Below are 26,613 nucleotides of genomic sequence, written 5' to 3' on the forward strand. Positions count from 1 at the left end.
ATCCTTTATAAGCTTAATTCTAATTGCTCGCTGACACCACCTTGGTATCTTTGCGTATACACATGTCCCATGGTTAGACTCATCATAAAAGATTTATTGAACTATTCCCTCTAACTATCGAGTTCACGGCCTTCGGCAATGGGTAAGCCTACAGTGCCACTTGGGCCAGAGGAACATTACATTACCGATGTACGTGTCGGCTCGGCTGAACGTCGTGGTTGCTTCGTAAAATAAAAGCGTATTTAGACTTTCGGATTATGGCCTCCTCTCATTATATCATGATTCGAAAAGATATCTCAGGTTACACACGATAAATAATTTTTAATCATGGCAGCCACGTGAGTTGGGGCCGTGAGAGCACGTCAGGGGGACTTCCAATTACGTTACTTCTTGTTTTCGACCGCCGGCATTCCATTTCATGCAAAGTTTGGTATAAAACAGGTTTCATCGACTTTCATCTTAATTTCATCTTGGACTGTATAATGTTGGACTGCGCTCAGAAACAAAACATTGAAGTAAACATGCATTGATTAATTATTATCGCTGAGGATCAGGCACGCGTGGTGGCGCCATGTGCTCCACCACACCACCTGTTGTTGTTGTTGTTGTTGTTGTTATTCATGAACGGCCTGCTTATCGGTAACAACCACTCAAAATTTGAGGTGTCAGTTTATATTGTCATCTTGAAAGATGACTGAGACTACGGCACTATAACAGCTCTCAACGGAAGAAACGCTGCACCTCAGAGACGTCACGTCCCCTATCGATCGGTGGAGGACCTGCATGTTACAGCCACCTCACTTGGCGAGCGGCAGGCAGTCAGGCACCACGCACAGTGCGCTATGGGAAGGTCCTTCGGCTACACGCCCTCTCACGTTATAATCAAGTGGCCTAATAAGGTATCCCGACGCACGATGGGTTCCAGTCACTCTACAGCGGTACGTGAAGGTACTCAGCAGAGGAATCTAGCGAAAGGGGGAGTGGCCCAGCGCAAGCAGCTACACTCGTCACTTTGTAAGTCTGATTTGTGTATACGTGTCTAACGCCTTATTGTTAAGAAAAAAAAAATCTTCCACTTTTTCTGAGTGCAGTAGATATCTACTCATGCTATTTGAGAACACAAGCCAGTGCGTGATTGGGCCAGTCACTGAGAAACATGAAATATCAGGTTTCAAATTCAATTTTTTATCATAGTTGATGAGATTTATTTACTTCTAGCAGTGCATCTTTGTACATTAAAACTCTCTTCTGCATTAAAACTCCCAGAAGACCATGTGTTAGTTATCCATTTATTCCCCTCAAAACAACAAGAACAACAACAACAACAACACGGTTGCGGACGTCCCCGGACATCCATGTTTTATTATTATTATTATTATTATTATTATTATTATTATTATTATTATTATTATTATTATTATTATTATTATTATTACTATTATTATTATTATAATTATTATTGTTATCATTATTACTATTATTATTATTATTATTATTATTATTATTATTATTATTATTATTATTATTATCATTATTATTATTATTATTATTATTATTATTATTATTATTATTATTATTATTATTATTATTATTATCATTATTATTATTATTATTATTATTATTATTATTATTATTATTATTATTATTATTATTATTATAGTTATTATTATCATTATTATTATTATTATTATTATTATTATTATTATTATTATTATTATTATTATTATTATTATTATTATTATTATTATTATTATTATTATTATTATTATTATTATTATTTTTTTTATCATTATTATTATCATTATTATTATTATTATTATTATTATTATTATTATTATTATTATTATCATTATTATTATTATTATTATTATTATTATTATTATTATTATAATTATCATTATTTATATTATTGTTATTATCATTATTATAATCATTATAATAATTATTATATTTATATTCACTATTATTATTATTATTATTATTATTATTATTATTATTATTATTATTATTATTATTATTATTATTATTATATATATATAGATATATATATATATATATATATATATATATATATATATATATATATATATATATATATATATATATATATATATATATATATATATATATATATATATATATATATATATATATATATATATATATATATATATATATATATATATATATATATATATATATATATATATATATATATATATATTAAAACCCTTACAACTCGGCATTATAGGGGCTCCAGCTTTGCCGAGTTATTCAATTTTCCGAGTAATGCAAATCCCCCATTCCCCTTCCCCAAATTTGCATATACAGTCAAAAAATTTAAAACACTGCACTACGCAGCAGCAGTTAAAGCTTAAATTAACACTTAATAATGAAGGGGCTGCTGTAGTCATGCAGTTCAAGCAGACATCACGTGGGTGTTTGAGGAGCGAGCAGGGAGAGTGAGGGTACATATTTAAAAGAGACAGCGCGGGCAATCCTTGACGAGTGTAAACCACGAGATGTGGAGATAACTCGGCAGCATACCGAGATAAATAAGAGAATGATGGAGAGTGAGATCACCAGGCCAAAGTGTGGATGCACGCAGTCGCTGATCCAGGAAAAAAGTTTGAGGGGGACCCGATGCCAGGATTTTTGCTGGTGGAAGGGGCATTAAAACTACCGGTTATCCATTCTCGGCATTCCTGCTCCTGAATAACTGGTAGACTGACATGAATCAACGGGCATAATGACCTGGACTTGGTGCCAAAACATTAATGGGCGGCCAGTGTTCCTCTTCGGATCCGAATGAGACGGCCGATTCCTTTAAGTAAAAGCATTGTTATAGCCGCAGCGCGCTTCTGAGCTAGTTTTTTTGTATTTGCTCAGGATCATCGGGGAGGCCTTGGATTCGCCAATGGATACACGTTCAAAGAAAATGCGGTTGAGGCATGCCAAGTGTAGACAACAGGATGTGGTTAAAACTCGGCAACATGCCGAGATGCATGATTTTTTTCCATTTATTTTTCGTTATTTGTTTAAATTCATTTATATATATATATATATATATATATATATATATATATATATATATATATATATATATATATATATATATATATATATATATATATATATATATATATATATATATATATATATATATATATATATATATATATATATATATATATATATATATATATATATATATATATATATATATATATATATATATATATATATATATATATATATATATATATATATATATATATATATATATATATATATATATATATATATATATATATATATATATATATATATATATATATATATATATATATATATATATATATATATATATATATATATATATATATATATATATATATATATATATATATATATATATATATATATATATATATATATATATATATATATATATATATATATATATATATATATATGCTATGCATGCATTCACACAGGTTCACCTCCGCTCCTGAGTCGCCAATGGTTCAAGTCGGGGCTAGCGACGGGCTGGCTGCCGCCAGTGTGGCCTTGCCTGTGGTGCTGCGGGCGGGGACAAGGACACCCACACCACTCCTTCAATGCCACTATCGTCGCGGCAAATGTTTAGGATTCATCACCATCTTCAAATGGTAGGTTTCGTATGCTAATGAAATATATTCCTTTCTGAGTCACTTAGTTAAAGGCAACATCCAAAGACTGATCTCTTTGGGTCGTTGTGATCGTTTTGGGTAAGATAAGGAAAATAAATCAATAATAATAATAATAATAATAATAATAATAATAATAATAATCATAATAATAATAATAATAATAATAATAATAATAATAATAATAATAAAAACAACAACAATATCAATAATAATGGTGACAATATTAATAATAATATTCATAATAATAATAGTGTTACGATTGTTCGAAAAGCCCTTATGTCTGCAGCGAATGAGGTGTTGGAGGGAAAACTGCGCGCTGAGGTTGCGTGGGATCGTGCAATGGCCAAGGAGTCTTACCGAGCAACTACCAAAAGAAGATAAGCACTCGTTGTCTGTGCCCTGCGCCCCTGTGTGGTTGCCTATGTTGCCTGTGTGCCACAGCCAGCGTGCCTGGAACTTGTGTGCTTGTGTCTGAAGCACGGTGTACTGTACTTCTGTGCTTGCCAGTAAAGTGGAATAGCCGTTTCAGTGCGTTTGTGTTACCCACCTCGTTTGGCCCTCTCCGCGGTAGGCGTCCGGATTGCCGTGCTAGGAGCTGTTTTGATTTCACTAGCCGTGTTATTCAGCAACGCCTGCCTGTGGGTGTCAGATTCATCCTAGTATTGGTGGGCTGGTGCAACAGTGGTGTCGTAGCCTCGTAGGAGTGGGATAAGTGAAAAAGTGAACAATGAGTGCCTCAGACGCGGAGAAAGACGTCGCATAATGGCGGCCGCGAGGGGGAGGAGGTGAGCAAGGGTGAAACGGACGCATATGAGCGGAAACCTGGCCAGATAGAGCTTATCGCTGCCATACTGGCTGGTATGAGGGAGGATATATATATATATATATATATATATATATATATATATATATATATATATATATATATATATATATGCGTGCGTGTGTGTGTGTGTGCGTGTGTGTAATGAACCTTCTAATCCAAGTATTTTTGACATATTTTTAGTCGCCGCAATCATCCTCTATTGAACAGTTCTCCTGTCCACTCTGACACCCTCTGAAACACTTTATCCTCTTCTATCCAGTCTTTTCTTACCCCTAGCTGCCCATTAATTCTGTGACTGCTTCAGTTCCTTAATCCTAAATACTAAAGTCACCCATCGAAATCAAAGAAAATGGAGCACACGGGATGCGTCTACACCTGCGGTCAGGTGAGGACTGGTGGGTTGGTCGAATTAGCAGACTGAGGGGCTGCAGGTGACGACAATGCGCAGAAGAGGAGAATTCTGGTACGAGGTTGAGAAGACCTGGTATATTCTGTTGATCTTGCCCGAGAGATGAGGTGGAGGCAACGGAGAGGGGGCTCCGATAAGTGGCAACGTTGCACCAAAGAACTATATAAGGGAAAGGTCACCTCTATGTGGGCTCTACGCTTTGGCGCTTTGGCCGCCCGTGCTCCTCTGCAGAGAGCAATCTTTCCCCTATGTGGGCTTATTTTGGAGCGCTCCGCGCATGACGTCACTATAAGGTGAGCAGCATAGGGTTGACCGCTCATGACCCGGTCAATCTGGTCAGACCTCTCGCCGCGTGAAAGTCAAAGGAGCTCCACTAATTAGTGTATTATGGGAAAATTTACTTTCAAATTTGAAAAATGATCCTCTGTATCGTGTGTGTGTGTGTGTGTGTATGAGAGAGAGAGAGAGAGAGAGAGAGAGAGAGAGAGAGAGAGAGAGAGAGAGAGAGACTAGGCGCATATTCGTGTTGTAATCAATGACAGCATCTGGCTTTCTAATTCTTTCATGTGTCCTGTGGTCTTCCTTGTCAGTGTCCTGCATGTGTCCTTGATGAACAGTAGTGAGCATGGCCACGTCACATTTGTCAAGCCAGTTTATGGCCAGGACTTTTCCACTCTTTTGCAGTTCCACATTACCAAGAACAGGTCGTGCTTCAAACTTTGGCATATGTTTCCTGTTCTTACGTACAATGCCACATGACCCAGTCGCATTTTCCAGTAAATACTGACACAGACTAGAGCTAGTGTACCGGTTATTGGTATATAGGATATGTCCCTTACCCATGTACCTTTCCATCATTTTCTTCACAACTGCACCAGATACTCCTAAAAGGTCACCTTGTGGAATGTCAAGAGGGGTGCCAGTATACACTATTGCATCTAAAACTATTTCAGTTTCAGTCACAAAGGATAAAGAATTTGATACCGAACCTATGCCTTTTTGAAGGTATATACTGTTTGAATATAAGTCTCCCCTTGAACAACACCAGGCTTTCATCTATAACAACCTTGCAAAAAGGATAAAAGAATTGTCTGTACTTCTTAGTAATCATGGTAAATACTCTTCTAGCCTTCCACAAGTGATCATTTTCATCACGTTCGTTATTGTCATGGAAATGTAGAAACCTCATCAATAAAAGGAGTCTCTTTTCATGAATTTCCCCCGAATTGGTGTTGGAATCGAGGCATCAATTTTCCAATAATCACTCGCCACATGTTTTTTTTAAATGTGGCATCAGCAGTAAGAGAGAGAGAGAAAAAAAAAAAAATAAATAAATAAATAAATAAATAAATAAATAAATAAAAAATAATAAATCTTGTTTGTGTCTGACCAGCGATGAACACGTGATTTTGGGGTGAATGTAGCATTTTCCATAGTGTAGTTATAATAGCTGTTTGTTTGTGACACAACAAGATGCATTACCTGGTTATCAATGTTTGTTTCAAAATAATCAACCTCTTGTGCATCATTATCAAGAGGCCAGTCATTAGTCACACCAGCAATATTCCTGTCAAAGTTATGAATGTCTGGCACAAAGTCTGATCCATCAGACCAAATGAATGGAGTACGCATTGTCTCACGTCTCTGAGGCTCCTATTCTCCCTCTACCTCCCCCTCCTCTCCCACACCAGCTGACACCCCTCCCTCATTCAGTTCATTAGCCGAGTCTTCTCCTATATGTCGTTTTCCTCATCTTTCTGCCACTCTGGATCATCGGGCAGTGATGACAGTGATTCATCAGGGTCTACTAGCATTGGTAAAAATTTTGTTGGTGTCAGTGACTGATTAGGCTAGATAGTAACTTTTCGTACTGTTGGTTGTGTCTGTGACCTTAAGGGCCAGAAGGGTGCCTACAATTGACACACTTCCTCAGACCAGCTGAATCTGATGGTTAAATACAATCTGAATCACTGTCACTTTCAGATTTGTCTACTACAATCTTTCTCTTTACGAATACTTTCTTTTTACCACCTCCCATGCCTCCCGAACGATCACGACTGCAGGAGCTATGGGGCTGGTTAGCATCAGTAGATGGCATACTTCTACTCTCCATGACTGCTAAAGAGCAACTAATATGACGATGATGCGAAAGAGGGATGATGTTGCCACACGAGGTTCATTGGAATATACTGTGGCATTGTGGGAAATATAAATATCCACCTTGGAACATGTGTCATCTTAAGATGTCTGGAGCAGTCTAACTCATAGCATCTTAAGATGTCTGGCGCAGTTTACGGGTTAAGATGAAATTGGAGTATGAGGAAAACAAGAGAACATGAGAGAATAATATGACAGGGAACAAAGAAAACTTGAAAGAATGAAATTAGAATATGAAGATAAACAGAGAGCAAGACAGAGAACATGAACAAATTAAATTACCATTTGGGCTACAGGAGAAAGAAAAACAAAGAGAACATGAGCTAGAGGTCATCCAACTAAAAACTAAAGAGAAAGCTCCGTCCCCAGTAAACCAAACATCACTAGTTTCGTAAAACTTGTCTGCCTTCAACGATAAAGACCCAGATTCATTTTTCCGAGAATTTTAATCCACTGCTACCAATTTTGAACTACCAAGAACAGACTGGGTTTGGGTCCTCAAGCCTAAAGCTTTCTGACAAAGCTTTGACCATCTTTGGAGGTATTCAAGATAACACAGATTATGATAATGTTTAATAAACCATACTTTCCTCCTATTCAATTACCTCTGAGGGTTACCGACAAAAGTTCTGAAGCTTACACAAAACTTCCCCTATGGCGAATTGATTGCTCCCCCCCGGTCCCCCCTACTGCGCCTGCGCCTGCACGTGTTTACGTGCGCTACTCAGCCCACTCCAAAATGTTCACCTTCAACACCAGAAGAATAGGTCCGCTCAAGCTCACCAGTACCTTACCAGTATCAGTATAATAAGTGAGAGGATTGTGCATGTACCGATTCGTGCTTTTAAACCTCGCCTCTTAAGCTTGTCTCTTATACATTTTATAGTTTTGTGGATGCTTTCATAGTTCTTGAAGTGGATTTCTTGTATCTGATTTCAGTGATGAGCTGTTGTGACATACCATGACCCTCAAAATAACAATACCCTACAGTAATGTAAGACACTCTTGAAAAGTAATATTTCTTGGGACTTATTTGTTAAAAAACAAATTTAAGGAATAATTAACATACCATGTGTTCACATGCCTCTAAGAATAACAAGGTTTCTTTCTCTGCATTACAATTTCTAGACTAATGCCTAGAGCTGAAACACTTGCATGCACAGTCTAACTGAGATCAGCTCAAGGACACATTGTAAAATTTAATATTAAATAAAACATATCTTAAGTCAAATTTAAGATTGGGCTAATCATTTTTGGAGGACACAGGCCAGATTTATTTATTCATTATATATTTAGCATTTTTTCTCTCCCAGAACTTTCGTTTCAAAATATGCAACAAACCTACCATATTAATTTTGCAAAGGCAGCAGGCTTTCAAAAATGTTTATAAATATCATAACATGAAAGTTCCTGATGTTGCAGTTATGGCATTGTAAATATGAGTGTTGTTAATGGGAACATATTGAGCTGTGATCAGTTTTATGACTTCCTGTGCAGCACAGCCACCAATGTATGCAGCAACAGAGTGCACTTCTGAAGCCCCATAGCGACACATCTCATGGATAAAGTCATCCTTCACTATGGGGCCACACCCCCAGTCAGCAAGCAGTCTGTTTACACAAACCTGAAAACAAAATAAAGCAAAATAAATGCATTTTCAATCACACTTACTTTACTTACAAAATTCATTTTACAATAAATAAAGAGGGAAAGTTATAAAGTGCAAGGGCAGGTGATGTACAGTCGACTATAAAGAGTAGTGTCACACTGTCCAGTAAGTTTCGTTCAGAAAGCGACATCTGGCAACCCCTCCACGCGACATGAAAATTACATGGGTGTCCCCCAGTATTTTCCAGCACGGGAGGACATATTATTGTTGTATTCTTTCGTAGGAAAAGCATTCATTAATCCAGTATAGCGCTCTGTTTTGTAGCAAATGAAGTGAAGGGCCAATAAATAGCCTGCATACAGTGATTTAAGCGTAAATTCATGGGAAATAGCATTTTGCTATAAAAAAAATAAAAAAAAATAAAAAAAATCGATGTGCATATGCTGGCCGGTAATTTTGGCAGATATTTTGGGGAGTTCGAGGGCATCATAGGTTCATGAGGTGGGGGAGGTACAAGCGAAGTGAGCAAAGCCATGGTGTTGGGGGATCCGTGAAAACAGCTCTGTTTATCAGCAAGTCTTTGTTTGTTTACATTTGCTTCTGAGCATGCGCAGTTAACAACAAATTCAAAATATTTTCTTCCCTTGTTGGTGTTCTAATTAACTGCTTAAGGAAACTATCCTGTACCACATCTAACAAATCCTGTGCCTCTTGGTCTCTGGATAAAGTATCCCACTCTATGTTCCTATAATTGAAATCCCCAATTACACACACATTCCTATGTCTTGATGCCCTACTAATTTCTTGTAAAAGGGGTTGGCTACTGTCCCTGGTAAGGTTGGGCGGTCTGTAAAGTACTCCGATGACAAGCTTCTCCTTCCTACCTATTGTTTTTACCCAGAGGGATTTTGTATTGCTATCTTCCTTGATTGAGTTGTTAATGACACACTTAAGTCTTAGTCTTATCTCTCACTCTATTACTCTTCCTTTTCCTCCCTTTCTTCTTCCCTATTAGATTATATGAACACATACACACACACACACACAGATATATATATATATGCCTTTCTACCGTTCAACTTCCTCAAAACCTCTTTCATCTCTGCCACAGAGGGTGGAGTTTCGTCTATTGGTGGATCAGCAGCTGCCATCTACAACCCAGCCAGAGGGAGCTGTCCACTTGGGGGCTCTGCCGTGTACAGCTTCATCCAAGCCTTTGGTGCCTTCTACCTGTTAACACCAGTGCCATTCATGTCCTTGTGGAAGGAAGCTTGTGGTTTGGCATCCTGGTGGATCAACAGGGGCTTCACCTTGCAAGTTCCAGCAAGATTGCAGCAGAACAATACCACAAACCTGCAATTGTCCTGCTTCCTACCTCTTGCCTGTGCTGTCAACTAGGTTGTTTTAGGTATAAATTTCCATTGTATGCCCGTTTCATTAATGTAAAAACAGGAGCAAGAGAAAGGAAGGAAGCAAGGAAGTGTTGGGTCCTGCTTGATTAGGGTCTGAGAGAACAAGAGACGTCAAGCAAAGCTGGCAATGAGCATCGTGAACAGAAGCTAGCCATCCACTGCCTGCCTGGTTAAAAAATCTGTTACAATTTTTTTCTGAGATAGAGATCTCTTCTGTGAATTTGTACCACATTAGACGAATTTTGTGCTACAAAATCCACGTAAGATGAGGATAAACAGTTACTGTACAACAAGTCTCATGAAACAACCAACAAAACATCTTATATGCAACTCACCTTTAGCCTCACAATGTCAGTCTCCACTTGGTCTTGAAAGTAACCTGGGTATGCCCGAAACTCAGAGTGAAACTGGTCCACTGCTCGCAGCATTACATACCATACAAGTTCACTCTCGGGATTTTCCAAGTGAGCACCTGAAAAGGGAAAAATAGTAAATAAACCATTTACTAAAAAGTTACAGAAAATATCAATATTCAGAAATTCTAGTTACACTAACAACTTCTGTACAATTGATATTTCTGAGTTTCATCACGATAAATTGTCAATTGTCAGACGAGTGCTAGTTTTGAGGAGAGAATAAGACCAATGTTCTGGTTGGCAGCGATGCCATCATTAGAAACAAAATTGAATAAACTAAAAAGTAGAGGAAAACCACCATTAGTGTTTGAGAAGAACTGCGCCAGCAACAAAATATTTCCATATACAGATTTAATGCCATCATTCATGACTTTAGTGTCAACAATGTTGGTTGGCATATGCCATATATGTGACATTTCCTGTAAGGCAATTCTGAAACTGTGAACTCCATGTAAACATTCCTAGTAAAAAATTGCAAAGTAGAGAAAAAAGTGACAAAGGTGAAAGAGGTTCTGATATGCTACTGAGAGGATCACAGATAAAAAGAAAAATACACAAGCTTGAGGTAGGAAATCCTCTCAAAACTATTGAGAGGCCTTAGGATTTGTGCACCACCATCACGTTCTTCCTTGATCTGAGTCACCAGAGAACAGGCAAGGAAAGTTTTGTTCATCATCATCATTCATCATTTCAGCGACACCTGCTCCTAGGAGCTCCCACCAGGGGATGGCCACAGCAGAAGAGCTCCCAACTTTCTCTATTCAGACAGCTGGTAGTATTAGGTGAGAGATAAACAGCACAGGTGTATTTAGTAATAGAACAAACTAAGTCTTAGCGAGATGGTAGAAAATTCAGAAGAGCCAAAGTCGTGGGCACGAGAGCAAGTGGTCGTTGTATACGCAAACGCAACATCCAGCATTTTTGAATAGTTTCACCTATCACCTGGCTGATTCTTTGACCAAATAGTTGTAAATATTGCAGTTCACAATACTACCTTGCCAGAACCTCATGGAGAGATGGCCGCAGTTCCCTCAAAATGGCTGATCATTGTGTACGCACTGACGTAAGTGTTCACATTCAACACTCCCTGAACGTGCATGTACATTTGCAGGAGAGGCATACATAACCGACTCTTATAGATCTGGGCCTCCTCTTTCTAAAGGTGTTTTTGTTTTTTAGCTGTGATGAATAGTTTTTGAGATACGGCATGTTTATAGCTTCATGAAAATATGTCCCCAACTGATGAACTTGCTTCCTCCCTGCATTCGGATATGGGGAATTAGTTTACATGTAAATGATTTAATTACTTCTGGAAGGCAAACATGGAGAGGACAGAAATAAATTGTACATAAAGAGGGGATATGGAAGTAAGAAAATTGAATTTTCCTAACTGAACAACTGATGAATGCAATACTTTAACTTGAAAATTGTCATAGAATATATAAACTGAAGGAATTTTATATGATAAAGTGTAATAAACTACATGTCATTATGATCTTGACTCAATCCTGTAAAAAAGCAAACAGGTAAGAACACATGCACACACAAAAAAAATACCTTATGTTTCAATCTCTGAGATCGCAGTGAATGATACAATATTCAATAATACCTTGCTGATGCTACTCTGTTAACTAAGGTTAACATTTCACATAAAAAAGTTAATGTTTATGAAAACATGTGATCCTAGAAATGAATATACAGAAGGATCTCATTTTTGGTGGTTTAGTCTGACAAGTCATCATTTTACTGATGGGCATTGTCTCCCAAGTTTTAATTTTAGTGCATCATGATCAAATTTTAGAGATCTTTTCATATCCTTCAGGTAATCAGGACAGTGTGTGGGTAGTCTTAGATCTCTCGATGATGACTGGACATTGTCAATTCATAGTGGTGGGCAGGACTTGAAAATGGGTTCTCCAGGACACCACACCAGAACACTGACCACTCAGACACTGCCTCCTCAGTGTTCTATCTGTCTGTCTATTTGCAGAGACAGAGTGAGTGACTGTGTGCATGCATGTGTACATGGATGCGTATGTGTGTGAAAGTCTATAAAACATTGATTTGGACTTTTTCTACCCATAAACTTGGATCAATAGTTTTGGCACAGAACCAATTAGACATTTTAACATATAAAATACTTGTCCTCATTTTGTTAATATTGATTTTGGTGACACTTTTTAGTATTATTTAATTGCCAAAATGGAGATCCTACTGTATTAGGGTTTTAAATAGTAAGATTAATGAAAATACCTATTTCACTGAGGTTGATGCTGCCTTTGTATTCTTCCACAATAGATTTGCCTTTAATAACTCGAAGTGCATGAGCATTCTTGCAAAAGTTCTTCACACTGTTTTCTAATGATGGTATAACTTTCCGTGGGCCCAGTTGCTGGCTGTGTTCCTGTACTCTTCGCAGCACCCAGTCAGCATCCTGAGCTGCTTGCTCACGGTACCTGCCTCACATCAAAGTTCATTAATATCACCATTTAGTTTACTGCATAAAATTGATATAAAGGAGTTAAAAGCTAAGATTGAAAAAAACATGTTAGTGATGAAAACTCAAATACTACCACATGGCATAATGGCGTATTAGTTTATTTTCCATCACATTTCGTAGGGTCAAGCTACAAACACTTAGGATGTTCTCTTATAGAAACAACCTGCTGAGTAGGGACGGCTTCTGGGTAGTGTGCCACATGCCCAAAGAGCCGGGGTTGGTGTTCATGAACTAAGAAAATAATAGGCCTTGAATCAGTCTCATTGAGTAATCACCGATTTGACACAAAGCCATTCCAGTGTTACCCCATGATTCTGTGTAGGCACTTATTACCAAAGGTATCAATTTTTGAGAAAACTCAAGAATGAAATGTGTCTGAACAAGTAAAAAGGGAAAGGAAAAAGAAATATAGAGAATGCAAAATGAAATGAAAACAAGCAATAAAAGAAAGTAAGAAGAGAGTTGATGAAGACTTTGGAAAAAGACTTTAGTGAAAAATATAAAGGGAACTGGAAATCGTTTTGGAAAGAAGTAAAAAACGAAAGAAATGCAGAAAATATCTCCTCAAGTAAAATAAATGAAGTTATGGATGAGAATGGAAAGATGTTGAAAGACGGGGAAGCTGTGAAAGAGATGGAGAGAATATTTCAAAGACTTAATGAATTTTGAGGATGGACGTCCAGCAGCTGTAACAGCAGCAGTTTTGAGTAGAGGTAGAGGAGGAGTATATAAAGAAAGAAGTATAACATATGAAGAAGTAAATCAGGCAATAAAAAGATTAAAAAATGGAAAGGCAGCAGGAATTGATGGAATCACAGCAGAAATGTTGAAGTGTGGAGGAGATGTAGTCGTTAAATGGATGGTCAAGATATATGAAGTAGCATGGGAGGGGGGGCTGCCAGCAGACTGGATGAAAGCCATCATTGTCCCAGTTTACAAGGGGAAGGGCAGGAGAGGGGAATGTGGGAGCTATTGAGGTATAAGTCTCCTGAGTATACCCAGAAAGGTATATGGAAAAGTCATAATAGAGAGGGTGCAAAGACTTACAGAAGAGAAAATCAGTGAAGAACAAGGAGGCTTCAGGAAGGGAAGGGGATGTGTGGATCAGATATTTGCCTTCAGGATGGTAGTAGAAAAAATAATAGCAAAAGGAAAGAAACCATACGCTGCCTTCACGGATTTGGAAAAAGCTTATGGCAGAGTCGATTGGATTGCATTGTGGGATGTTTTAAAGATTTATGGTGTGGGAGGAAAACTGCTTAGTGCAATAAAGTCTTTCTATGAGGATGCATCTGCATGTGTCAAAATTACTGGAGAAACAAGTGATCATTTTGAGATAAAAGTGGGCTTAAGACAAGGGTGCGTCATGTCACCATGGTTATTCAATATTTATATGGATGGTGTTATCAGAGAAATTAACCCGGCAGTGTCGGTGGACCCATTTTTGGGCTCCCGCGAGTCGGTCCGCTGAAACGGCGGACCCAGTTTTGGGCTCGGCTCAAAACGCCTATTTCGAGCTAATTGTAAGCAGTGGCAGCATAGAGCAACACACCATGCATGAACTGGGTTATTGTGGTGGATGATTGATTTTGAGGTGGGCTTGTTTGTCATAGGTGGTGCTATAAGGTCATGGCAGACTGATTTAGCTATCTATACAGTAATCACTTGTCAAATTCTCTAAAGTAGACAACAAGCGACTCGGCTAGATGCCTTGTGTCACGAGACTGTTTATTTTGTAACAAACACCACCCAAAAAGAATGGAGTTTGAGTATAAGTAAGTATTTTTAGCGGCTTTATGGTTATGAGAGGAGTACTCTGATATACGTTAAATGCTCTTTTCTTAGTCTCAAAATGCAGTGTAATGTTGCCGTTTCTCGGCCCCTTCTCGGCTTTCCCGTAGCCGAAGCCCACGGGTTAAGGGCAAAGTTGAAGAAGTTGGAGTAAGGCTGTTTGATGAGGGAAGAAAGTGGGTACTGAATTCGATATTGTTTGCTGATGACACAGTGCTCATTGCAGAAAATGAAAGTGACCTACAAAATTTGGTCAGTGTTTTTTATAGTGTCTGTAGTAGGAGAAAGCTGAAAGTAAATGTCAACAAAAGTAAAGTGATGGTTTGTGAGCGAAGTAGAAGTGAGGTTGTAGATTTTGTATGCCCAAATAGAGTGGGCTTTGAATGTGAAAAAGAATGCAAAATAATTTTGAATGGTGAAAAAATGGAGGAGGTCAATGAGTTAAGTACCTTGGATCAGTTATGTGTAAGCATGGTGGTATGGAGGGAGAGATAAGAGAAAGGGCATTGCAAGGACGAAGGGTGGTAGGGTCTTTGGGGCGAATCATGAATGGTAGAAGTGTGAGCATGGAGGTAAAGATTTGAAATACAATAATAGTACCAACCCTCACATATGCAAGTGAAACGTGGGCCTGGAATGAAAGTCAGAGGTCTAGAGTGCAGGCAGTGGAAATGAGTTATTTGAGGAGTGCTTCTTGTAATAATAAGTGACAAAAAATTGTAATTATTTTCTTCAAAGACAAAACAAAAAATCAAAAAGTTACTTCCAACAAAATGTAGATAGGTAAACAAAGTTTCTATGGTATTTTTTTCAAAGCGATTAACTAAAAAATAAAGTATGAAAAAAAAAAAAAAAAAAAAAAAAAAAAAAAACTTTGTTTGAGTCTCTCCTAAACTTCCCCCAAATTTAATGAAAGTCACAGAATATCAAACCTTTACACCAACAAACAACATACAAGATTTCAAAACTATTGGACATACTACATGCCCAGGAGGACCCCCCCGCAGTCGCCCCCCTTAAAACAGGTTTGATGAAACATACCATCAAGTCAATGACATGGGTCTTATTCCTACTTACTGACCCTAATGGGGTTGGTAAAATAAACCTAATATAAACTGATGAAGTACACTTGAAAAAAACTTTTATGATTTCAGTTTGGTCCTTGCATTTATCATCTCATCTCATTAAATTATTAGGATTAAAGCAAAGTGATTGTGCCAGCATAATTTCTTTCCTGCCTAAAAACAAATAAACTTAAATACTGAAAAGAATTAGCAAAATGAAGAACTTCAATTCATGCTTACAGATTCTGTATTTTGATGTATTTTTCTGAATCTGCTGTCATATCTGGAATAGTGCCTCTGACAGGCAGCACGCCCCCGCCTTCAGAAAGTACAAACTCATGCAGGGCTCTGGCCATGATCCAGAAAGGCTTTGTGGTGGGGCTTGGTGTTATGGTCGATGCCTCATTCAGGAGGGACTGTATTCCACTTGGGATGGAGGTGGGTAGAAGAGAAGTGTTTACTGCTTTAATGGCTTCCTCAAAATTCTCTTCAGTTTCCCCATTTTCTTTTTCTCTCATCCCTGAAGTGAAAAGATTGCAAATCAATTACATCAATATATCATGCTGTAGTTCAAGGAGATGTCAACAAATATTAAGACTAACTCAATAAACGTCATGTTTCAGGATCTAATAAAACAAAAATTTAAATTATATATTCAAGTGGCTTGAATTTATTTTTCAGTTAAATATGTAACAGCCCCAGTAGAAGTTCATCTGATCTTAAAGTCAGCAAGTTATAAATAACCATAGTGTTTAACCCGTTCAGTACCCTGTAACGTGTCCATGTAACACTTGCCACAAATACCCAAGACGCGCATACCGCATCCAGCAAAATACGTAATACTTGCAATTAATTGGTGCGCTTTTGGACACTCCTGTAACGGGCTTGTCGGGGGGCATTTAAAGGGCATTGATTAAGACTTCAGCTTCCTTAAGGCGAATTATATTCGTAGCCTATACGTACAAGAAGCGTCGGAGCGAGAGCGACTGTCGTTGTGTGTCAGTCGGACTCTCGTGAAGGAGTGACGAGTTACAGGTTGGAAAATAATTGTTACAATTGGTCACGTACGTCAAGGTGACCTCTGCGCACCATCGAAATGTGAAGTATACAAAACCGACGGTAAACACTGACGGACGACATTCCTATAAGGTGGCGTGGTCTATCTGTCGTGTTTTTTTCCCATTGACAATTGTATGCCCAATTCGTGGTGATATTAAATAATAATAATAATAATAATAATAATAATAATAATAATAATAATAATAATAATACATTGATATCCTACTATAACAGAGAACATACACTACCTACCAGTTTTAAGGAGGTTTATAAATGCTTTCTTTTCTTTGTAATTTTTTGGTGGAGCGCCATGTTCCTCATTCCATTTTTGTAGGTTCTTGTAAAGAATGACAACATAGGGCACGTGAGAGTGCTCCTTGTCATCCATTGCATCCAGGTCAAGGCTGTCCATGTATTTTTGCAGTGCTGGGAAAGGCCGGTCCAGTCGTAAGTCAGGAATTTCATTGTCAGGATGACTCTCTATGACTGTGTGCTCCTCAATCTGAAGAGAGTTGTTGCAACACTTTGAACCACTTAATCATCATAAACAATCAATGCAAAGATCTCAATACAATTTTTTTAAACACTTTACATGACATAAAATTATAGCCAACAGAAGTGCTTCATAATTCAAAAAAATATCCTTTAGACACACATACACACACAGCTTGAACAAGCTGGATGTAAGAAAAGCGATGGGGCCGGATGGAGTATCAGGGTGGATCTTGAAAGAATGTAGTGAGCAACTTGCAGAGAAACTGCACTCCATAATGAGTGCCTCCCTGAGTGAAGGTAGGGTACCACAGGATTGGAAGAGAGCAAACATAGTATCAATTTTTAAGGGAGGCAAGAGAGAGGACCCATTAAATTACAGACTGGTATCACTCACTAGTGTGGTTGCGAAGATATGCGAGTGGCTGGTTAAAAACAGGTGGTCGGATTTTTTAGAGTGAGAAAATTATCTCGGATTGTCAGTTTGGATTCAGGAGAGGGAGATCTTGTGTCACCAACTTATGTTACTACTCAAGGGTGACAGATTTATTACAAGAGAGAGAAGGCTGGGGGGATGGAGTGTACCTGGATTTGAAAAAGGCATTTGACAAAGTACCACACAGGAGACTAATTTGGAAAATTAAAAATAGGGGTGGAGTGGGTGATGGACTGATTAAGTGGCTGGAGGACTTCCTAACTAACAGGGAAATGAGGACAATAATTGGGGACAGGGTTTCCAACTGGTGCCCTGCAATGAGTGGGGTCCTACAAGGTTCAGTGCTGGTGCCAATAATGTTTGCTGTTTATATAAATGATATGGTGGACGGAGTGACCAGCTATGTGAGTTTGTTTGCAGATGATGCAAAGCTATTGAGACGAGTGAATGATGTGAAGGACTGTAAGGCATTGCAGAGGGACCTGGACAAAATATGGGAGTGGAGTGGTACATGGCAGATGGAGTTCAACCCTGGGAAATGTAAAAAAATAGAGTTTGGTAGGAGCGGTAGAAGATGTGAATACGATTACAAGATGGGGGGGAAAAAAAAAAGAAAAAAAAAACTACTACAAGATAAATGATTACGTAAAGGAGTCGGAGGTATTTTTACTGACTCCGACCAAAAGTAACCGACTCCACACCCCTGATGATACTGAATAAATAAATATAAATGTTGACTTATTGAAATCAGGATATATCAATGTGATGTAGAATCCTGGAATTTATAAGACTAGAGGAATGATCTGTGACTAATGCATCCAGCCTCACACAGGATTTGTTAAATACCAAGTATCTCCTGAATCTATAAAACAGAGGAACCCGTGACAAGAATTACTCAAGCGAATGTAGTAAGCCAAAGCACCCGAAAAGACAGAGATATTTTGGTATTCTAATCTAGCTTATATTTGGTATTCTAATCTAGCTTATATTTCATGTGTATTCATAATACTACAAGGACAAAAATAAACCATAAAACATTTTCTCACCTGAACTCTAATGTAGCCGGTCATGCCATAACTGCGTACCACCACTAAGGGGATTTTGGTATCCCATAATACTTTGGAAAGGGTCAAAAGTGTGCTGAAAAAGAAAACAAAGAGAGAAGTTTTAAGTAGGGTGAGTTGGGGGATGAGCTGTACATGTGGACATAATGTACAGAGGATCTCATGGACACATTTATGGGTTTAGAACGGTTTCCCTCGAGCAGGTATTAGAGAAAACAGGTGTACACAGCTGAGCAATGGCAGGGGATGCTTGGCTAAATGTAGGGATGATTTTTCTTCTTCTTCTTTTTAATATAATATTTTGGCACCAATCAACGATCTCTGGTGTTCATGAATACACTAAGAGTATGTTGATAAGGCACAGAGTCCTGGGATATGTCTAAATGTGATGAAATAAAGGGATGAAAGTGAACTCCAATGTCACAGGATAACACGAGTGCTTGTTTAAATAGCAATTGCATTGTATGGATCTTGATCTTGATAATTATTGCACAGGGAGCCTATACAGGTGCAAAACACACATAATGACCTGTACAGTGGAATGTACAGTGTCCACACTTTAAACAAACAATTGTGCTATTGTATTCATGCATGTGTTAATGATAGTGTTACACAAGATGCAGCCATATAACCCATGACAGTGACACCTCTGCAAGTAGCGATTTCATTCATTTACTCATAATCCTTTTGGGTGTTTTACCAGTATGTTTCATGTGTTTTGTGACAACACAACTATTGCTAGCTACACTTAACTAGGGGATGCATATCCCATACACATCCTCTGACCTTTGTTTGAAATATCAGTTGAATAATTAGAAATCATACAAAATATATTTTATATGAGAGGCACCCCAGTAAATTATGTAGTCAAAAAAAACATCATTTGGAAGAATCTTAATAACAGGCATAAAGGAGTCAGAGGGGGGAGGAGTAGGAGGAATATGCCCAGAATCGTCCAGGGTGGAGTTCTTACAGAAAGTTTGAGCGAAGACTTCAGCCTTAGAGACAGATGAGACGGCAGTGCTGCCGTCAGGGTTGGAGAGGGAGGGAAGAGGAAGAAGTGAAATTGAGGAGATATTTTTGGCTAGATGCCAGAAGTCACAGGAAGAATTAGAAGAAGCAAGGTGTTGACATTTTCTATTGATAAAAGAAGTTTTGGTAAGTCGGAGAATAGATTTGGCACGATTCCGGGCTGAAATGTAAAGGTCATAGTTAACCGGAGTTCGAAGGCTCTGGAACCTTTTGTGAGCTGCCTCTCTATCTTTAATAGCACGAGAACAAGCATGATTAAACCAAGGCTTATTAGCATGAGAAGTAGAGAAAGAACGTGGAATGTATGCCTCCATTCCAGAGACAATCACCACTGAGATGCGCTGGGCACACACAGAGGGGTTCCTCTCCTGGAAGCAGTAATCATTCCACGGGAAATCGGAAAAGTACATCCTCAGGTCGTCCCACAGAGCTGAAGCATAATGCCAGAAGCATCGCCTCTTCGGTGGGTCCAGAGGATGTACAGGAGCGATAGGACAGGAAACAGAAATAAGGTTATGATCGGAGGAGCCCAACGGAGAGAACAGTTTGGCAGAGTAAGCAGAAGGGTTAGAGGTAAGGAAGAGGTCTAAAATGTTGGGCCGGTCTCCAAGATGGTCGGGAATACGTGTAGGGTGCTGAACCAACTGCTCTAGGTCGTTGAGGAGAGCCAAGTTGTAGGCTTGTTCACCAGGCTGGTCAGTGAAAGAGGATGAAAGCCAAAGCTGGTGGTGAACATTGAAGTCTCCCAAGATGGAGATTTCAGCGAAGGGAGAGTGGGTCAAGATGTGCTCCACTTTAGAGTTCAAATAGTCAAAGAATTTTACATAGTTAGTAGAGTTAAGTGAGAGATAAACAGCACAGATGTATTTAGTAATAGAATGACAATGAAGCCTTAGCCAGATGGTGGAAAATTCAGAAGAGTCAAGGTTGTGGGTACGAGAGCAAGTGATGTCGTTGTGCACGTAGGCGCAACATCCAGCTTTGGATTGAAATTTAGGATAGAGATAGTAGGAGGGAACAGAGTAGAGGTTGCTGTCAGTAGCCTCAGAAACCTGTGTTTCGGTGAGGAAGAGAAGATTCCTTTTCACTTTTGAAAATTCGAACTCGCATCATCCATCACGTGCTGAATGTGGGCCCAGCATGCTACCACTCAGCCACCGCGCGCCGACAAGCTGCTCAGCAATATCTATGATAACAATCTTACTTATCAAACAATAGGCTACTTGGTAAATAGTCTCATCATGAACTCCATTCCTATACTAGACAACTGTAGTCAGAATGATTTGCCTGCATTTTAGCAGCTCTTAGTACATATAGGTGGGGTTTCAACTTAAGACCATGTAGAGAGCAAAACTATGAAGTTTTATGTTTCCTGAACATCCCTGAGGGTCCTGGAACGATATACCAGGGGATATGAAGGGCCATCGCCATCTCCCTCTCCCTCTCTCTCTCTCTCTCTTGGCAAATAGTAGTGTGTGTAATTTCTGAAAAGTTTAACTTTCAACATAACTCTTCCTCCATTGAACAAAAACTTACCTTTCTGGCAAACATGTTGCAATGACACAGGTGAATGGAGTAAAAAAATCTGGCTGGTTATCAAGAATCTCTTGAAGAGGCTGCTCCACGAAAGTTCCTCGTACTTCCGGGTTTAGTTCTAGCAGGAGGCGCAAAGCCACCTCTCCTCGTGGACGACCGACGCTTGCTAAGTCCACAAAGAAACTGCAAAAGCCAAGAAAACAGCTGCATTTATTGTAAAATTTACAGAAGAATTCTTAATACAAATGTAGTAAAAGACCACCTATCTGCCCTTGTAGAGAAAAAGGTATGGCAAATAAGATTTTCTGGATACTTGACTTGTTCATACACATAATTATATTACACCTTGAAAAAATAGGTAGAAAAAAAGAAGGGAGGTCATTTCCTTATCCAAGGACAATGCTTTGTGTACAGTGGTTTTCCTTACTTATGAAATATCATGCTGCTTTATGCATGTATACATCGTCCTTTCCTTAGGAATGGCTGAATTGTCTGAAAGCATATAATGATATTTTTTTTAACGTTTAGGCTATGGTGCAGGTGGGTTTTCTTGGTGGGGCCTGATGGTCGACCCCAGCCCGTTGTGGCGCAGACAAGTGTTTATAGTGGCGCCATCTTGCTTGGCTCATGCTGCCCCCTGGAGCTTATCTTTGATTTTCTCTTTAGAGAGAGAAGACCCATATCTAATCAGACTTAAGGACTTTTACTGTAATGACCACTGAATAAAACTTTTGTAATTGTCTACTTACTTGTTGCCAGTATCCTGAGGAGTGACTTTTGCATCATCAATGATTGTGACAGCTCCCAAGCCTGGCAGTACCAGTGACTTCAGTGTTTCAGTTCCTGAAGCACTGGCATTTATTAGGCAAACATGTCCTGCTTCTAATGATGCCTGGCCATGGTCACCCCACAATCTGATTGGAAAGAAAATGGAAACAATTTGAAGGTGATAATTCTGAGTATTACCTTATCAGAAGTCTATCCCAATACTGAATTATTACTACAGACAACAATGAGACTGTGATCTCCAAATCTCAGCTGAAGTAAATCTTAAAATAAAATAATGGTGTAAAATCCATTATGCTGTCCCTATAATTATTAAGTCCTTAATGTAATGTCTGGCCAGAATTCTACACCCTCTCCAACTTTAAGATATGTGGCTTAGTTTCTATAACAGCTATTTATCATCACTCAGTTTTCATTTATGATTACATATCAGTTATTGTTCTTAAAAGAAAACTTGTAATGGCAAATTACTTGCCATTTATATTTTCTTATCAAGACTTTAACCTCATCTTAATCCCTTACCTCTAAGTTTTTCATGAAAATATGGTACAGAAAGATTATTGCATACCTGTTTGTCTCAAGTACAATCGTATTAAAGAATGTATCTACAAACTGCAAAATTATGGCAAAATCCCCTCATCTTAAGAAAATTTCATTGATATGGTGAGTTTTGATTTCTTTGGTATTAATTTGTGCTGTTTTGCAGAAATCACGTTTTTTTTAAATTTGAAACATGAAAAGCTATTAGAAAAAAGTTTTGGCATCAGAATTGGAGGATGACCTAAGCTGAAAATTTACCGTTCATCTCATGTATCCGATAATAACAGATAGTGACGTTGAGGTAATAGAGGATGTTGATGATGTGACAAGCAAAATGAATGAGTCTGACTTCCTGTTATTCACAGGAGGAGAGAGGAGTGATGGTGGAGGGAGAAAGGTGGGCACACAGCGGGGTGAGAGAAGCAATGTAAGTGGAGGGACCGCTTGGTTACCAGCACTTGTTTCCCCCATGCACCATACTAAATAAAGGATGATGATTAAAGAAATTATTTTTTTCATCTAATCTTTTAATTACTAGGGTGATGGTGGCATGGTGAGCAGAGCAAGCAAGTAGTAATGATTTTTTTTTCCTTAATTGTCATTTTCTATTTTCAGGGTTTTGAGACATCATTTGTTGTGCAAGTGATTAACATCCATATGACCATTTCAACAAAGATTACATCAACCATACAGGGGATAATGTCATCCTTTATGCCAAAAGCTATTTGCAATCCACAGATATGACACCAAGAGACAGTAATGTTGAACATTTGTCCATGCGAGTAAACGCTATAAAAAATAGACTAAACATATCTGTCACCAACAGGCCTGCAGGTCAATCACTCGATGATGATGTTGAAATGTATAGTGTTTTGCAACAATCACTAGACAGTGACTCAATTATGTTAGGAGACTTTAATCCCCCTCATACTGATTGGATGTCACTCTCCGGTACAGAAGCTGAGTCTCAGAGAATGCTTGAATTTTTAGAGGGTAATTACCTAAGTCAAATGGTTACTGATCCAACTCACGTAAATAACACACTAAGACTTTATCACAGTGACCCAAGATAATATAGTTAGCTACGGAAATATCTTGGTTCTGGCAACCACAAATTAGTGTGCGCTGACATTAAAGTTCAAAGTGACTGAAAACAAAGTAATGGTGCCTAGTTTCAGAGGTGCAAATTTCATAAAAATCTGACAAAAACTAACAGAAATGCAACTATCAGTAGATTTCAACATAGAGGAAGCCTGGCTAAATTTTAAAAATCAATTACTCAGCAGAAAACGTTTGTCCCATTTTACGAGTAGCAACACAACACAAATAAAAGTCAATCATGGTTTAACAAAGAAATCAAATATTCAGTTCAAGGGGGAACCAAGTCATATGAGCTGAAATGAAAAATTGTGAATATATTCACACTTGTAGGATGACGTCTTGGTAAAACATGCCAAGGTTTTAAATGCCGTGCCCACTTAAGCAGATGCTGTAGTGTGGGGAAGATTTAAATGTCTTGCTCATCAGTCAGCTGGCATAGTTACATGTATATTTTCCGTCTTTTCCCTTGATTTTTATGGTTTCACGCATGTTTTGGGAACACAAACATTCTTAAGCCTGGCAATGATGTGAGATTGGTGGCGGTCTACTTGCCAGATCAAGTAGGGAGCGGAGTAGACAGGCGCTGTGTGCATGCGCCCGTTGACTGCCACAGTTTAGTGATTATGGTGTCATTCTGGCCTTGTGCATGATGTTCAATTATAAAGTTAATCCATGTCTATACTCTTACATTAGGGAGAAACAGGTGAGACAAGCTGGACATGTATCAATCATGTACCCCTCTCCCTCCCCCCCCCTCCTAGACTATTCCATGAGAAAGTGAACTCGTTTCAAGATTTAGTCTGACTTAATCTCCATAAGTAAGTTAATTTTTAGTGCCCTAAATTTTGGGCCACCAGTGGAGTTATTAACCCTTTCATTGCTAAACGCTTGCAGCGGGTGTTAGGCGTATTTGTTGGTGGCGCTAAACGCTCGCTGCGAGCTCCAGCCGCACTCAAATCTCCCGTGTATGAGAGTGTTCCAACACTAATTCTCACAATACAGGATTGCCAATTGAGTGGGTTCTTCACTAAATTTGGTGGAAGATCATATCAGCTCAGCGCGGCAAATCTACGGACGAGTAACTGGTGGATGTTCTTGCCCAATATAGCGGCATTTTTGCATAGCTTCACCTCTCACCTGACGGTTGATAGGTGAAATAAGTCACACATACATGCTCCCCCATTCTAAACCCTCTGCAATCTATTTTGCGACTGCACTGTCACCGCGGCCACCGCCAGAGGAGGCGACCCGCTTTCGTAAATATTATCCCCTATTTTCAAGAGTAAAAATAAAGTCCTTGAATTGGATTCTGAAATCGTTTCCATGACTGTTGAAGGTTTGTAGAAAAGATATACGATGAGATAGTGATGTTTCATAAAGTAGATAATGAGATACTGGCACGGTACGAAAACGAATCTTTACCGTAAAAAAACCCCAAAATGTATGGAATTTCACTACATCTAGAGTATTTTTCAACCCCCCATAACTCAAAAACTATGTATTTGCAACACATTTCGTGTATACCCCCGCATTCCTCGCAGTCTCAAAGGCCCCCTAGCCAATTTTGGTTGCGAGGGGAGTATGGGCAAACACTAGAATAATACCAAAAATAGTTGTCAAATAGTGTCCCGCGGGTGAATCTAGAAATTTACCCAGCTATGAATGTTACTCTTGTGACTGACCCTAACAAAATAATATGAAGCACCGTACTCACTGTGCTCCCCGGTCCTACGTAGACAAACACGAGTACATTTGTAATAGTTTGGAGGATATGACCGTCGTGTACACCCCTACCAGCTTCCAGAATTAGAAATGATTGCATGCATCGATGTTTTTGTTTAATTTTCTCCAGCACGTTGGCTGGATGGGCTATGTACGAGCCCTGCTTGCATGCATCAAATTCTTCATCGTAAACAAACATTGCACCCACGAAGTGATGAACTAAGTGTTAGGTTTCTTAAACGTTTGCGATGATTACCGAGCATGTGCTCTGATTGATATTCACCTTAACTGGCGGTCATATTTCTTGGCTTTGTCAGTCTGCTCACATGACGCCGGCATCGCAGATTCCATGGCTCAGGAGTGCCGCTCCCTCCCTGAGTCCTGACAGACAGTCTCTGCTCTCTTGATCTTGATGTCACAGGTGGTTTGCGAGATGGTCTTTACTATTTGTCTGGGAATTTGGGCTTAAAAAATCTTGAAATCCCACGAAAAATTTGGATATTCTTAAGTTGAACGGAAAGTGTTCGAGGACATGATGAATCCTATTGTGTGGCACTTAGGAAAGTTTTTTTTATAACGGTGTTACTCGGAAGAGAACACTAATGTGACTGAGACACTGAGCTCCCCTTAGCCTCAGCCCGGTACGAGACGTGTACACTGTACAAGTCTCGCACAAGAAGCGTGGAAACCAGAGGGTATGAGAGGGGAGGAATAGGGACGGCCTGGGAGGAATAAAAAATAGTTGTCGGGGATCGCAACCTGGCCGGCGCGGCCGTAACTAATAACTATTTATTCGTTGTCTTTTAATATTAATCCTGTGTCCCTGGTCTGCAAGGTGACGTTGAAAATAGAATGATGCAGCTCAGGTAAAAATTCGGCCCTAATGTTCCGACTAAGACTTGAAAATACTATAAACATTAAATCGCTGGTTTGTTACTGAGTAAATTGTAGTGTCTGTGTACGTTTTTT

At 38.7% G+C, this 26,613-nt stretch overlaps 1 protein-coding gene and 1 long non-coding RNA gene across 2 annotated transcripts; one reads left to right on the forward strand and one right to left on the reverse strand.

Moving 5' to 3' along the window:
• The first annotated feature begins 775 nt into the window (after positions 1-775).
• On the forward strand, positions 776-4,217 carry LOC126980942 (uncharacterized). The gene is made up of 3 exons (XR_007733676.1): positions 776-1,014; positions 3,498-3,671; positions 3,979-4,217. It is a non-coding gene; the product is annotated as an uncharacterized LOC126980942 (long non-coding RNA).
• Positions 4,218-7,642: 3,425 nt separating this feature from the next.
• On the reverse strand, positions 7,643-26,225 carry LOC126980962 (NEDD8-activating enzyme E1 regulatory subunit-like). Its single transcript, XM_050831448.1, has 9 exons — positions 25,928-26,225; positions 22,245-22,409; positions 21,496-21,678; positions 18,910-19,003; positions 17,188-17,437; positions 16,117-16,396; positions 12,775-12,977; positions 10,441-10,577; positions 7,643-8,708 (listed from the first exon to the last, which is right to left on the reverse strand). Exons 1-9 carry the CDS (start codon positions 25,993-25,995, stop codon positions 8,478-8,480), a joined length of 1,611 nt encoding a protein of 536 aa, XP_050687405.1. The 5' UTR covers positions 25,996-26,225; the 3' UTR covers positions 7,643-8,477.
• Positions 26,226-26,613: the final 388 nt, after the last annotated feature.

The sequence above is a fragment of the Eriocheir sinensis genome, chromosome 46 (assembly GCF_024679095.1).
Source record: "Eriocheir sinensis breed Jianghai 21 chromosome 46, ASM2467909v1, whole genome shotgun sequence".
Lineage (NCBI taxonomy): Eukaryota > Metazoa > Arthropoda > Malacostraca > Decapoda > Varunidae > Eriocheir > Eriocheir sinensis.

Coding starts and splice junctions, on each gene's coding strand:
- LOC126980962 (XM_050831448.1), bottom strand. CDS start 25,995: ATGGAATCTGCGATGCCGGCGTCATGTGAGCAGACTGACAAAGCCAAG. Junction 16,397..17,187: donor TATAAACCTCCTTAAAACTG/GTAGGTAGTGTA, acceptor TTTTCACTTCAG/GGATGAGAGAAAAAGAAAAT. Junction 10,578..12,774: donor CATCAACCTCAGTGAAATAG/GTATTTTCATTA, acceptor TTCCCTTTTCAG/GTGCTCACTTGGAAAATCCC.